Source organism: Bos mutus, chromosome 1 (genome assembly GCF_027580195.1).
Source record: "Bos mutus isolate GX-2022 chromosome 1, NWIPB_WYAK_1.1, whole genome shotgun sequence".
NCBI lineage: Eukaryota > Metazoa > Chordata > Mammalia > Artiodactyla > Bovidae > Bos > Bos mutus.
This window is the reverse complement of record NC_091617.1, coordinates 73,268,899-73,284,947: the sequence shown is the minus strand read 5'-3', so window position 1 is coordinate 73,284,947 and position 16,049 is coordinate 73,268,899. Positions and strand designations below refer to the sequence as shown.

At 37.3% G+C, this 16,049-nt stretch overlaps 1 protein-coding gene across 1 annotated transcript in view; it reads right to left on the bottom strand.

Annotated features, from left to right (window-relative positions):
• Window positions 1-3,042: 3,042 nt before the first annotated feature.
• ATP13A5 (ATPase 13A5) overlaps window positions 3,043-16,049 on the bottom strand; it is a 122,635-nt gene continuing 109,628 nt past the window's right edge. The window contains exons 26-30 of the mRNA XM_005903387.3: window positions 15,843-16,017; window positions 13,285-13,487; window positions 8,518-8,606; window positions 6,164-6,244; window positions 3,043-4,546 (exon numbers count right to left, since the gene is read on the bottom strand). Coding sequence (XP_005903449.1) covers window positions 4,286-4,546; window positions 6,164-6,244; window positions 8,518-8,606; window positions 13,285-13,487; window positions 15,843-16,017 — 809 coding nt within the window. The 3' untranslated portion in view covers window positions 3,043-4,285. The remainder of the gene's footprint in view (window positions 4,547-6,163; window positions 6,245-8,517; window positions 8,607-13,284; window positions 13,488-15,842; window positions 16,018-16,049) is intronic.

Genomic DNA, 16,049 nt, shown 5'->3' with positions numbered 1-16,049 from the left:
TTTAGATTGGTATCAAAATTCATATGCCTTTTCTGGTGAGAGAAGAAATTTGAAATAAAGCATTTGGTCAGGTAGCTTAAGAATCTTTTATTAATAAACTATCTGAGAGTGGATACTTATCTCCTTGACCCTGTGTAGGTGTGAGCAGGAGGTGAATGGGAGAAGGAGCTCTTGGCTCCAGTGTCTCGGATCCAGTGATTTCCCTGGCAGCAACTCCTTTGTTAGGAGTATGTGACAAGTAGAAATGGGCTGTTGCTTCTACCAAGTTCCATTGTTCCCTTTGGATTTTGAAGTATTTGAAGAGTTTCGCCCTTTAAACCTAAGTTCAGTTCAGTTCAGTTCAGTCGCTCAGTCGTGTCCGACTCTTTGCGACCCCATGAATCCCAGCACGCCAGGCCTCCCTGTCCATCACCAACTCCCGGGGTTCACTCAAACTCACGTCCATCGAGTTGGTGATGCCATCCAGCTATCTCATCCACTGTCGTCCCCTTCTCCTCCTGCCCCCATCCCTCCCAGCATCAGAGTCTTTTCCAATGAATCAACTCTTTGTATGAGGTGGCCAAAGTACTGGAGTTTCAGCTTTAGCATCATTCCTTCCAAAGAACACCCAGGGCTGATCTCCTTTAGAATGGACTGGTTGGATCTCCTTGCAGTCCAAGGGACTCTCAAGAGTCTTTTGAACACCACACTTCAAAAGCATCAATTCTTCGGCGCTCAGCTTTCTTCACAGTCCAACTTTCACATCCATACATGATCACTGGAAAAACCATAGCCTTGACTAGATGGACCTTTGTTGGCAAAGTAATGTCTCTGCTTTTGAATATGCTATCTAGGTTGGTCATAACTTTCCTTCCAAGGAGTAAGTGTCTTTTAATTTCATGGCTGCAATTACCATCTGCAGTGATTTTGGAGCCCCCCAAAATAAAGTCTGACACTGTTTCCACTGTTTACCCATCTATTTCCCATGAAGTGATGGGTAAAGACATCATTAAACATAAGTTTAAGGTGCCATATTTAGAAAACAATATCCTATATTACTTTTTATGGCTTTTACTAGAGGTTCATGGAGTGTGGCTCAGACTGTAAAGCAGCTTCCTGCAATACAGGAAAGTTGGGTTCGATCCCTGGGTTGGGAAGATCCCCTGGAGAACGGAATGGCTACCTACTTCAGTATTTTTGCCTGGAGAATTCCATGGATGGAGGAACCTGGTGGGCTATACAGTCCATGGGGTCCCAAAGAGTTGGACATGACTGACTAACACTTTTACTTTTTCAATCAGGGAGAGACTCATGATTTTATTCTTGCATTTTATTGATTATGTGTTGGATGAAGCAAACAACTTTTTAATACCTTTCCAATGGAATTCTTGTTTGGTAGCAGATGGGGAAAAATGGATGACAGTCTCTCTATCCTGGGATTATATCAGATATTATAACATTACCCTCCAAACCACATTGCTAGTCAGTGACATCTTTATTGTATCATGGCCAAAAGCATGACATTAAATAAAGGAAATGTTTAAGTAAATATGGGGTGTTGTGGTGCAGGGAGGGAAACAAAACTTTGGTAGATAAAGGTAACAAAACAGCTGCCTCAAAGTCTTTGACATAGTAAACTGATTTGATTTTACTCCTGGGCCAGAAAATCTGTACAATCTAATTGTAGGATTAAGAACAATGATAACAAGAAACGGCCATGTGCTTCCATCAGGGCCCGTAGAGACCCTACCTGTCTTCCTGTTCCCTGACTAATCCCTTCCCTTTCTTATGGCACCAATTCTGTTTCCAGATAAACCCCAAAACTCTGTCTTCCTCCCCTGTTCCTCTGGGAATAGTGTCTTCTATCTGATAGCATGATCCAAAATTACCCTTTCATTTTTATTCTAAATTCAATTTCTTATTCCTATTATGTCCTACTCTTAAGTAACAGTAACATTAAAAAAGAAAAAAAAAAAAAAACAGTCTGTTTCCTAGTATTGTCAAGTCTGAGCAGAACTGGCAGCAGCTTTATGTGTTACATCCCGCAGGATATAACATCTTTTTAGTAAAGATGACTGCAGAGGACAAATCTTAGCCTTGAACAGGAGACCTGGGTGTGGTGGAATTACCACACTGCCTGTGACAGAGGGAATGGAATTGGCAACTCAGAGGATATTTTGAGGATCCTTAAATCAAACTTCTTCTGGATAGCTGGACATGCCCACTGCAGAAGACAATCTTAGCAATACTGAATAATTGTTACAAATGCACTTTTAAATTAAATTCATAGATTCATTTTTTCACAAATAGTGTTCAGGACTCTAGTAATGTTCAGCCTTAAGGGTAAGCACACAAAGTTAGTTGTCAGTTTCCCCCTAAAACGGCCACTCTTGGTGATGGGCAGCTTCAGCCTGTCCATTTATATGTGGCCATGTTCACTGTGCTTTTATCGAACATCTTTTTCCAAGACTAGTAAACATTTCTCTGAGTGTATTTTTAGTGAATTAGACTAGATTAAATCAAAGTCTAGTGTAGAGACCAAATTTATCCTGTCCCATCCCCACCTTCAAAGAGATGTGTGAAATAAAGGTATCACCTATCAGACACCTAATAGATTGTAGAAGAAACTGAGAGAAGCTAAACACTTATTGAAAAAAGATGAAAAAATATTTTTATGCTATCTAGATATACTAGAGTATCAACTGAATCCTCTCATTCTAAAAGTCAAATTACTAAATAGAGCTATATCAGCTCAAGGAACCTGAGCTGCTGTATGTTTTAGGTTGACATATTTCTTAATCTTTAGCTAAAAATATTTTTGATGTTTTGTTCTTTTATTGGTATCCACTAAATTAGACATATTTAAAAAAGTATCACTCTCCAAGAGCTGTGTATCCAAGAAAAGGTTAAAACGCAAATAAAATATAAATATAAAATGCTTGTTTGCATAGGAATTTGCATTTATGCTGCTGGCCTGTGTAACAAAGTGTATGGTGCTATTTACAGCAATGAATTGCTAAAATGTTGAGACATTTTTCCAATCCTAAAGATCTCATAATTGTAAAGACATGATTGAATCCATATATCACAGTATTAGGCATGTAATTGACACTCATGGAATGGGACTGGTTAGCTAATTGCCTATGACCCATTAAAGATCCATTTAATTAGCAAAATTAGATTTATGGTTACAAGGAAAATGTAGTAGGTAGTTTAAAATGTTCACTAGGAATAAATATCCTCTCAAGGTCACAGTGAGGTTGATATATGTTAAAGGTAATAATGTGCAGAACGTATTTGTAAAGGATGTACCCTTTCTTGTGATCCTTAATGTACATCTAATAATTGATTTAGATTATGAAAAGATGAAATGGAACTTAAGGTTGTTTAATATTCTGAGAATTGTCATGCTGTAGATAAAAACATTATGGGTTCCTTCCCTGGGATTGATTTTTTTTCAGATGAGCAATGATGAGTCTGGGCCAACTTTTAGAGTTAGAACTTGAGATTTTTCTTTGTCAGTAATAAAAAGCAAATAAAGGTACCATAATTCTTAAGAGTGAAAACTACATTTTAATAGTTTTATTATTTTTGTGATCTAATTTGGAACCTCTAGCTCACTAGCCCCAAAGCAATATACTTGGGAGATGCCAATTTGAGTAGAGTTTGCTTAGCTGTGCCCAGGCCAAGGTTATAAACAATTATCAGACACCTCCATCTTTCTCCACTTCCACATTTAACAACAGGGGTGAAGTTTCTGAGGTAAATTTCAATTCTTGTTTCTCTATTAAAACCATATAAAGAACCAAAAAGAAGAATTCTGTGACCTGGAGAAAAGATATATGCATAGATGTTCTTTGCAGGCGAATATAAGATTAAGTAAATGTGTGACAAGTTATTGAGAGAAGCTTTTTTAAATATATAGATTCTTTTATTTCAGTAGATAAAGATACAAATACATTGGTGAAACTTTCAAAATTAAACTCTTTTTTCTTTCTTCTATTGATGTTCATACTATTAATTTTACTACCATAAAGAGCTGTGCATTTGAAGCAAGTCATGCTATGCATTGTGAATAAAATTTGTTAGAAAAAAAATGATACTTTCGAAAATGCATTATTTTTCTTAATGATAGAGGATGAGGTCAAAATAAACATATGTAAAGTCCTTTGTTGCAAGGTTCAATGCACTGAGAAATGCACTTTGAATCTTCAGATGGAGGAAGAAAATAAAAGGGTAGACTATTATCACCTCTCTACAATGTTTTAGATTCTGGTAAAAGGAGTATGCTATTTAACAATTCTGATTACAATCTGGTCCAGAAATGTTGTTCTGTGGTTTGGCCTCCCAAATTAAGTTTTTCTTTTGGAATCTGTTCAGAGCTTTCAAAGCCTTGGTTGATGTAGAATCCATTTCTGCCATCGCCTGAATAATCTGTCCTGTTTGTAGGAGGCCAGGTTGGATCTTTTGCCAGTTTTCTTTGCCAGATCCTATACTGACTTTTAGAATAGATTCCAAATTCTTTCTTGATCCATAGCCAGAGCGCTCGATTTTGAAGGATGGCATCCTGGAAAATCAGGTGGAAAAGACAATCAAACCATCACCTATTTTCCCTGGCAACCAGATTGCTCATTGCTACCCTGTTCCCCCAGACCTTCTCTAAATGTGCTAATTATTTATGCTCATTGGCCACTTCTTGCAGCCCCATGAAGCCTAGCAGCTTCCTGGGTTCATTTCCTTGAGAACTGAGTGAGCTTGTGTTCATAGAAATCTGCCAAAAGCTTACAGTCTTTCATTTCCACAGATTTCCTAGTTCAATTCTGGCAGGAGAGTCACTTAGAATTATTTTACTGCTAGAATGAAATAGCAAAATAATGTACTCAAAATCAAGAAAAGAAAAAAAAAAATCACTGTTACTCGCTCCCTGATACAAAGAAGGCATCAAGTAATGGTTTGTTGAATGAATGAATGAACTCTAAAAATCAAATGGGTTTTGCTTTCCATTTGTTGTTGTTGTTTAGTCACTAAGTTCTGTCTGACTGTTCTGCAACCCCATGGACTGTAGGCTCTGCCAGTCTCCTCTGTCCATGGAATTTCCCAGGCAAGAATACTAGAGTGGGTTGTTATTTCCTACTCCAGGGGATCTTCCCAACCTAGGGGTCAAACCCATGCCTCCTACATTGGCAGGCAGATTCTTTACCACTGAGTCACCAGGGAGGCCCTTTGCTTTCCATTTTGGGGGTTCTCTTTTTTGTACGATTACAAGCACACACAATTTTATGCATTTATAGTAATAGAAGTGCTCAAATATTGCATTCCACTTCCTCTGTCATATACAGTTTGTAGCTACCATCTTCTCAATAATCATTTTTAATGATTGTATAACATTTACTCAAATTTCTATATTACTATTTAATAGCACCTCTACTTTTGAAACACTTGATTCTAATATTTTATCACTAGATAATACTGTGATGAAAATCTTCATACATGTAAAATTTTCTGTCTTTTTAAGTTATTTTTTAAGTGAAATCTCAGAAATGGAATTCCTTAAGAGTATGAGAAATTTTACATGCATTGTATACCATGGAATATTTGTATATACACATATTTTTTCTTAATTTGGCTGATACCTTTTCTCAAGGAACTTCATGAATCTTTTCTTTTAAACTGTCCCTTAAAAAAATAGTACCTGAGTTTTTCACTGAGAAGGTAAATTCATTTAGTGACACTGAGTAGAAGAGAAATGCTATAGAAGACCTTCAAGGTTAAGAATTGACTAGAATGAGCAATGGCTTCCCTTCTCTCTTAATTAAGGAAGCCCACCTAGACAGTTCTTCACACTAAAAGGTCTCACTGAATTTTAGAGCTGGAAGGTCATTTGATCTAGTCTACCAGATTATTAAGACTTCTGGGAAAGTACAATATAAGGCCTTCATGTGAGACAAAATTAGCTAATTTGATGTTTTGCTTCCTACACTGCAGATACCGAGAGCATTTCTATGCAGCCTTCAAAGAATTTTAAATCATTCTCATTTCCCCCAAAGAGAACACTTAACAAACACTTAATAATTATTACTTTTGGGGGATAAAAGTGGTTGCTCTAAACAATGAGCATCTGTTGAGAGTCAGCCCTTTATTTATCCTTCCCCCCAGATAGTGAGCCATACAGAAACTTCTTTACCTCTACAAAGAAGGCCACACAGAACTGGGTGAGAGCTGCCACCAAAACTGAAACCCTCCATGATGTTACAATCGGGACAAACTGTTGAAAAAGAAATACTACCTTTATACTTTGCATACTTTATACTTGACACACATTCTCTTATTTAATTTATATATATTTGTAACAACTCTCTGGGCTTAGAGGGTAGACGTTCCTCTCTCAGCTTTACAGACGAGAAGGTCAATACCTTGCCCTAGGATTCAATACCAAGAAATAAATGGCAGAGTCAGAATTCAAATAAAGTCTGACTGCCTCTCGCCCAGTGCTCCCTCCACTGCCTGATGATAAACATGGAGTCAACGTGCCCTGGATCAAAGACATGAGACAGGACGCTTTGGAGCCTGTGTTCTCTCCCTTTATTTTTATCTTCTCAAATACAAGAAAGATTAAATCATGCATCTAATGATGTTATTACTTCTAATGCTCCCAAAGCAAAATCTACTTGGAGCTCATTCGTTCAGTAACATTGACATATGAGTAAAAGAAATAAAAGGTAGACAGAGGTTCAAGTTTATTTTGATAGATACTTGGTGAATAATTTTTGAATAAATACTCTCATCCCTAAATCTAATGCCTTGAAAGCTGAACTGGCTCAGTCTCTCTCCTTTTAAGGATTAAAGAGTACCCTTGACCACCAAATACACTTATTGAATAGGTGTGAGATCTACAACTTCCTATAGACACATCCATAGCAAAAGATGAATTATGAAATTCCTTTTTTGACCCTAAAATGTAGGATGACTATGTAGAGGCTGAGCTCCGTTTAGGACTAAAACCACAGACCCTCCATAATGTTTAAATGCTCACCTTTGATTCTTATTCCTGTTCTCATAGGTTATTTAAAGTAACAACATGTTATTTTTCCTCTAAGTGGAAACAGCCTTTCTCCAGGATGTGAAATAGGCTTGCTGGGTGGCAGGTGGCCTGGAGAGGGCTGTGAGATCCGGCAGTGGGTCAGATGGTAGTGGAGCCCTTGGCCCTTTCCCGCATCCTGCTACCGCCCTGATCTGGGACGTCACTTCTCCATGCCTTGGCCTGGAAGGCACCTGTCACATCACTTTGGAGTTATCTTCTGTGATGCTCTCCCCTCCTAGCTTCTGAGCTATTTGAGAGCAGTGACCACATCTTACTCGTTTTTGTAACCCCAGTGCCAAGCCCACTCTGAAGCTTCACAATGCTTTGTAAGTGACTGAATGGTCTGGGTTTTCATATCCTAACTGCCTCTCTCTCCACAGCCTGTCTTCTCTCACACACAGCATTCCTGCTGTCATCTAACGAATCTGTCTTAAGTGCTCCACTGAAAAACCTGCTCTGATGTCTTCAATGACTCCCATTGCTCTTGGCATAGTGTTGAACCAGCATTGTCTGCCTTCCTACATCCACGTCTACTCCACAACTTACTGGCTCAATCTTAGCTAACCTTCTAGGTGGTCTGTGAAACAAATCTTGCTTTGGATTTTCCTCTCGGCCATTCCACATTCTCTTGCATTTCTAAAACCAAAGAGATTGGGCCAGCCCTCTCTGCTTGTGCTTAGGCTGTTCTCCTAGTTGGGAATATCCCTACCTCCTACTTAGCAAAGTCAAACCTATCCTTCCAGACCAGATCAAGTTGCATCTCCTGTATGACGCCTCCTGTGGAAGCCACAGGCCCCAGGGAGAGCTCCTCCTCCCTATGTCCTTCCCACTTCTCTCTGTTTTACACTCTCTTTAAGCATGGACGGCCTCAGGTGGCCATTCCATCACTTCACTGGGTATGGCTCATCTTTGGAACTAAACTGTAGGTAGAGGGCCAGAGCCAATCTTTGTCTTTCTATTTTTCCTACAATGCTAGGTCCAAAAATAGGCTCAATAACTTATTAATAAATTTAATTTTAACCCTTGAAATAAGCCCCCCCGCCCATTGTCAGTGTTTTACAGACAGAATATGACTGGCTTACAGTCAACATTTTCTTGCTTTTCACAACTACATTATAAAGGACTTATACTATATGATTAAAAAATTAAAGTTGGAGGATTAATTATTGTATTAATGCATTAATTTCATCGTATTAGTATAACATAGAAGAATAAAACATCCAAACACAGTGTTCCAGGTATAAACAGAATAAATGACCCAACTGATGATACTAATAATATGAAAACACTCAGGCCAGCGTGTGTGAGATAGAAGTATGTTATTTGCTCTTCTGGTAAATGAAAATAGCCTCACAATTCTCAGTGACCAGAGAGAATATGGGTGTAACTGACTTGTAAATTATCAATACAATGCAAATACAGCCCCACTGCACATAGGAGTCACAGATTCCACATACCTCCATTCCGCGGTATATATCTTGAAAATCAGAAAACTGAAGGAAAATTGTGAGGCCCAAGGCAGACGCTAGCAAAAATGAGAATATATCTGAAGAAACAGCAAACATTATTTTTAGATGCTGAGGGAATGTTTCCTGTAATTTGGCACATGTTTCAATATCAATTATCTTTGTTGGGCAAATACTGGATACATCTTTAGATGTTTTGATATATCCTCATATGTTTTAAAATGTGTTCTAATGCTTACAAGACAAAGGTGATATCTTGAAAATCTTTCCTTGAAAGGCTGAGTGTAGAGAGTTGGTAATTAAATATATTCCAGTAAACTCCATGAGGAAGTTACCTCAACTGAGGAGTCCTTGGGGCTGGGAAACCCTGCAGTGACCAGCTTATGTAAATGGTCACCAGAGAGTTCCTGATGCTTTATCACCTCGGGTCTAGTGAGTCGTTCATGAATAAATTATTTACACAGTCCGTCTTCTTAGTGGCTCCTCACTCTTCATTGCTTAGAGAAGAGAGTACAAGGGTCTTGAATGATTGATGTTCAAGGCCTTCCGCGTCTGGTTCCAATCAGCCTTTCTAAACTGATCTCTGGTTGCTCTTCCTTAAGTTCTTGGAAAGCTAAACCATAAACCTGCTACTCACAGAGACCCAGTGCCTTCTAGCTTTCGTGCCTTGGTTCACAAAACACCCTGTGTAGATGGTAGTCTTCCAGTCTTGGCAAGTTCCCAGTGTTTCTTAAAAAGCCCAGTTCCAATACCACTTTCTTTTAAAGACTCTCCAATTCTCCCTTACCAAGTTTTATTTCATATGGTGTTTATCACTGTGCTTTGCATGGTCTTCATATATATATATCCAGTATGTTATAACCACCTGAAAGGGATTTTGATCTGCTTCTCTGGGACTCCAATTGGAAGTGGAAGTGAGAAACTAGCATGCATATCTGCTGGCTTCTTCTATAAAGCCTGCCCAGATGGCTTTACTTTGGGATGCTCAATTTCTCAGGATGCACAGTGCCAACATCCCTGTCCTTATTTCCCCACCCCCATCCCCTCTTGTGGCCATCAGCTTTTAGGCACTTTGTAGACAGTGCTTTATATATGCTTTTCAATGGGATTAGCACCTTCAGGCCTAAACAGCAGCATTTAATCAGTGTTGCTGTGATATGATACTTACGGTCTTCAACATTTAAAAACAAGCTAGATTTTCTCTTGTATTCTCTCTACCTCATTTCTTCCAGTGTTGATGGTTTATGGGCTCCCAACTCTGCATAGATCTATATTAAACAGAAATCAGAGGAACTGTCCCGCTACAGCAGGCCCTATATTTTGAAGCCACAAGAGCTCTGTTTAATCCTCACCACCTACACTCACCTTCATATTCATCCATGCCTCACTCTACATATATAACTAGATGTAACACCTCTTAGAAGAATACCCATGCTTGCTTGAGAGGCGTGTGAGGCAGAGAGAAGAAAGGAGGGAGCTGCATCTCCTAAAGTAAAGCAATCTGAGCAGATTGGTGATGAGAAGGCCCTAGGAAGTGGCTGTGTGGATTTTTAATTTCCTTCAGTGTTTCCAAGTCCCAAGGACCCAGATGTTGCGAAGAAGATGATGCCCCAAATGTCCATCCTGATGAAGTACTCACTGAAACTGGGCTGAGCACTGTGCACGTCACACTGCTCTCAGACTAGGGGTCCAAAAGCAGACCAGGCTAGGGCACAAATGAGCAGAGGGGAAACAAAATGGTGAGGCTCTCTTCTTTAATTCAGCTTTGATTGGACAACTTCATAAAGAACTGAAGTGAATGTTGCCCTCCTGTAATTAATTATTAATGATGAGGAAACTGGAATGAATGGGGTTCTGTTTGCACAGATGATTTGGGAAGACAAGCCCTGGGCAAGCCATTATAGACTATTCTCAGGCAAGAAGAGGCTTAAGAAATATTCACACCTGTTCCATAAAAACTAAATCTGTACTTATTCTATAGCTCATCATTACAAAGTTGATCTGTCAAAGACTGTTAAAAAAGGTAAAGACTTTTCTGTTACATTAAAATAGAATTGTGTATTTCAACAGCCATTCTGAGAACTTTTGACTTGTAACCTTGAGAGTGTATGATTTACTATAAGATTATGTTTGTTAGAATATGTTTATAAAAAACTTTTTTCATTTAAAATTACCAGTTATGTTTGACATAGGGATTTGAATTTACCCACAAAATTTAAGTCCCTATGATGTAACTAGTTCAGCTCTAATTAACTCATATTTAGAATGACTTCGCAGCTATTATTCAAATTAAAGTACTAGCCAATGTAATATATTCTCCTTGTAAAATATACTTACAATAAAAAAAATAGTAACCTGCAAAAATAGAATCTAGATTTGTTTTGACAGGAGCCAGGGACATTATCAGATACTATATCAAAATTAAGAAAAATTTGAACAAAAATAAGAAATTCAGGAAAAAATTTGTAAAAACTGTAATTAAAACAAGATTTTAGCATGCTCTCAAAACCTCTGAAAAAACAGCTATACAAAAGAAGATGGTGGGGGAGGGGATGAAAACAGAAAGCATGTAAATAATATAATTGCTAAAACTGGTTTTATATGATAAATTAATTTTTAATTTAGGAATAAGAATGAGACTTACTTCTCTAATATCTATGACTCTTTTTGAAAATTAGAAATTAGAGTTTATGACATGTGATATACAAAACTGTAGTAAAATTTCCAGATCAGAAATATTACAGGTTAGATGTTCTTTGATCATGACAAAAAAACTAGAAATTAGTAACTAAATTTAAAGGAAAAATCTCCCCGCATACAAATCAAAATTCTAAAGATCTGTTGAGTCAAAAAGGAAACTAAGTCCATTTGGAAGCTATTAAGAAAAAGAGTAGTAAGAGAATGAAAACAAAATCCTTTCCCACTTGAAAACTGAAAACCACTATTCTTGTAACTAGTGGGTCAAAGAGGAAATTAAGTCATAATAAGAGACATATGAAAATGTAAATAATGTAACCCAAACTATAATTATTGGTCTTGATGTTTTTGCTAATTTTATAAGAATAAAAGAAAATATATGGATTATAAAATCAATTCAAACATTAAAGAATTTTCCAAGGAAAGTAAGAAGAGGGGGAAAATGGGAAAAGCAAAAATGAATAAATTAGAAAATAGAAAACATACAGAAGTATTAAATCTGAGAGCTGCTTATTTAAAGAAAACCAGTAAAAGTACATTTCTGGTAAGAATAAATGAACACAGTGCACAAAACATAATTAATATGAGAAGATATGAAAAGTTGTAGATGGCATTAAAATTATCAAAACCCTGTCCTAAAACAAAATAATCTCAATGAAATGGAATTATGGGTAAATTTTTTTTTAATTTTAAAAAACAGTTTAAAAAGAGGATACCTAAATAAATTTTCAAAAAATTAATTCTTTTAATGAAAATATTTGGAACCAGATGATTTTACTGGGCTCTCATAAACAGTGAAGGAATAGACTATTTCTAACCATAAAATATTTTTCAAAGGAAAGGAAAAGTCCAAGAATTTTGAAGTCTTAATATCAACACCTAAAAAAATCTCTTAACACAAAATACTTCAGACCAATCCCAGAAAAAATATAGATATTAAAAGCAATATTAAAAAACAGTAGGATTCCTTTTACTAAAAGTGAAATCCACCACAAATAAGTAGAATTTGTTCAAGAATATGGAAATATTTAATAAGTTTATTAATGTAACGTGTTCTAGCAATAGGTCAAAATAGAAAACAAGTATAATCATCCTAGTAGGAAGGATGAAGGGCAGGATGTAAGGAAGACAGTTGACGAAATACATCTTCCATTTTATAATTTTAAAACATACTCTTGATTAACTGGAAATAGAAAGGTATTTTTCTTCACATGAGGTGGCCCACCTTGAACCAATATTCAAAACCGTATTTACAAGTGAAAAATTACTAGATGTATTTTTATGAAGGAGTAGAACTATTTGCTGCTTCCACTAGTACTTAACATTGTCCTGGAAATTCTGGATTGTACACTAAAACTGAAAATATAAATAAGCATTATAGCTATTGGAAAGGAAGAAAGAACATTGTTTTCTTTATTGGTAATGCCGTGCGGCTGGTGGGATCCTAGTTCCCCAACCAGGGATCGAGCCCGTGGCTCCTGTAATGGGAGAGCAGAGTCCTAACCACTGGACTATCAAGAAATTCCCTGTGGAACATTAGTAATTGCAGATGATAGTAATTCCCTTTCTAGAACAGTCAAAGAGCAAAGACCAATAGCAAAATTCAGAAAGGATTCTGAGTAGAAAATAAACATTATAAACAGCACTATATCATTCACATATATTTGTGATCACTGATTAGAAAATGTAATGGGAAAAAGTCAATCACTATATAAAAAAATACAAAAAGCAGAAGATTTGTTTGTAAAATTAATGCATAGGATCTATAATGGAGAAAGCCACAAATATTTACTAAGAGACATAAAAGAAAGTATGAATAAATTAATAATACTCAAATTAGGACATGAGTCATGACTAATCAATACAGCACATGCTTATCTGCACATAAACGTGTTTCCGCCCTTGGGCTTTTTACCACCTGTGATAATTATGGTTCAGTACTCAATTTTAGAGTATTGCAATTGTTTCCTTCTCAGCCAATCACTTCACCAGTAAGTTGCAATTCTGGGGATAGTGGGAGAGTAGAAAAAACATATTTGAAAAGAAAAACTTCGCACTTACAGTTTGTGTAGATAGGTTTTCGAAATGGCTTGCCCTTAGAAAAGATAAATGCTGTTGTGATACAGTTGATGGTGGTGATGGGCCACAGTGTGGTACTTTCAAAGCTTAAAACTGAACCAGGAACCAATGCTCCATTTCCCGTCCTGTTTCTTGACAAACTCACATTTGTTGAGAAATTACTCTGGCTGTCCAGAAAGCACTTACTGGAAAAGAATAACCAGCATTTATGGAACTTTCATTGTATCTTTATCCCGCCAGTAGGAAAAAATTAACTAATCATGACCCAGGGACCTCACCTTGCAAGCTGTTCCAGCAAATAACTACCAGGATATATTTTGTTCACCTCTTGCAGTGGCAAGGCAGAAATAAACTACAGAGGAAGTCAAGATTGTTCTTTGTCCAGAAGCCTATCTAGAACAAATGATCTGTCTTGAAAGGGCTTGGATGACAATTTCCTATGAAATTCCTTTCAATTCACAGCATATGAACTCTATGTGTATGTATGCGTGCGTGGTGTGTTTCCTTTTGTGGGCTGATATAAATCTCTTAACATGGGTCCTGAGTTGGAATCTGCCTATTCTGACCCACTGTCCTTACATAACCAAAACCTGTCCATGAGGATTTGAACAATCTCCTGCTTATGAGTGTCTGTGTTTCTGTTTTGCTAACAAATTAAACTCAAACTTCTCAGGCAGGCCCAGAAGACTTTCAAACTCTGGTCTCAGTCAACCTTTCCAGCCTTATCTTTTGCCAGACTTCCCATGCTCCTTATACTCCAATCATAGGGGAATATTCCTTTTCCCCTTTTGCACACCTCTGAGTCCAGACATCCTATTTCTCTCTGAAACTCTTTACATTCAGTGGTGAGCATAACTAGTGCCCTTCAGTCTTCTCTCTAGTGATGCATTTAGCTCATTGTTTTGCAATTATTCCTTCACATATTTTTATTTTCCATTCTTGGGATGAGAGTTCTTTGAATGTGAAATTTTACTTCTGGTTTTATTTCCCTTTGCTTGTTTGTTTTACTCAAATATGTAGCAAATTCTTAGCACCTAGCACAGTGATGCCACATATTTTCTCAGAAAAATATTTAAGATATGGACTTGCCCAGTGTTGACTGATCCATTTGCAATCTTCATTTTTTCAGTAATCAAACCCACAAAGAAATTTGTTTTCATTGGCTTTCTTGTTTAGTTTCAAACTTTTTGCTACTATTACAACTGTTTATAGATAAAATTCATTTTTCAATTGTGAATTCAAATGCAAGGCATAAGTCTTATCCTAGACTTCCTAGGCTCCCAGATGTGCTTTGCATATAGTAGATATTCAGTTGGTGCCTGCAGAATAAATACATTAATGAAGCAAGCGATCAACAGTCACAGAGCTTTCTAGCCCAAAGGGAATAGGTAGACTAGAGGGCCTGAATTACAGAGTTTAACACCAAAATATTTCTAATCTAATCAACTTGCATTGTAGATAAGACAGTTGAGTAGTTAATGACAAAGGCAGGACAACCCATCCATCACCATTTTGGTTACCCCAGGTTGCCTCCTAGATTCATTCAGAAGGCTACTTCTCTGAGTACATGTGCTCCAATTTGTGGAAAAATCTGGTTTTGAAAGAAAAATGAACTCTATACTCTAAGTAATACTTGAATTGCTGAATTTGGGTTCTAAATGACAATCTTAGACATCATTCTGTAGTTTCCCATCTCTCCGCTGATTCCTGGGGCTCTATTGCCTTCAGGATGACAGAAGAGTGAAGGGGAATTTGTACAAGCCCTACTCCAAAAAGATCAGCTCTTTCTGCCCTTCTCTTTTGGAGATCGGGCAGGCTTTGTCAGAAAAAAACAGTTTGAGCATCTAAGTTCACCTCATCTTACGCTTTATTTATAGTTAAGGAAATTAAAGCCCTCGGAGGTGAAGAGACTTGCCCTGAGCCTACAGTAAAATCAAAACACTGATACCATCAACAAATATTTTAATTTTAACATTCATTTGAAAAACTGAAACTAATATAAACAAATTTGTTTTGTATAGCAGGGGCCTGTTGACTTAAGCCCATCAGCCAAATCTGACTCGACGCCTGGTTTTGTCAATAAAGTTTTATTGGAACACTGTCACACTGACTTGTTTATGTGTTATCTCTGGCTGCTTTTTCACTGCAACTTAAGAGTTGAGTAGTTGCAGCAGGGACCACAGAGCCCACGAGGCCCAAAATTTTTACTACCTGGCCCTCTACTAGAGATGTTTGCCAACTTTTGGTTTATATGACATCCAAACCACCGGGGAGTGAATATATTCATCCAGTCAAGTAACTATTACATCTATATATCAAGAGCCAATGTGGAGATCTTTTCCCACCCACTCCACATAGCTCACCCCAGGACTCTAGCCATTGACTCTGTCCTGTATTCTATCCCATCACTGAGGTTTTGTAGTACAGAAACAATTTTGGTTAATTAAAAATTTTGAATATATTTCAAACTAATTTGAACAGAGTCATTAGATATTCATTGTACCACCTTCAGAAAGGAAAATTAAGGAACCAAACTTTACCTGTATCTGTAGACCTCACAATACCAGGGCTGCTGCTTCAACAAAAGAAATGCACAGACCAGCACAATGCAGTTGAAGCAGGTGTTCAAAACCACTGACAGCAGCAAAGGAGGGGAGAGAAGCTGTCCTGATGGTCTGTATGGAGCCAATTTTGGGTATGCATGTGTTGCACTCACTGAAAGACAAATGTATTTTTCCTAGGTCCAA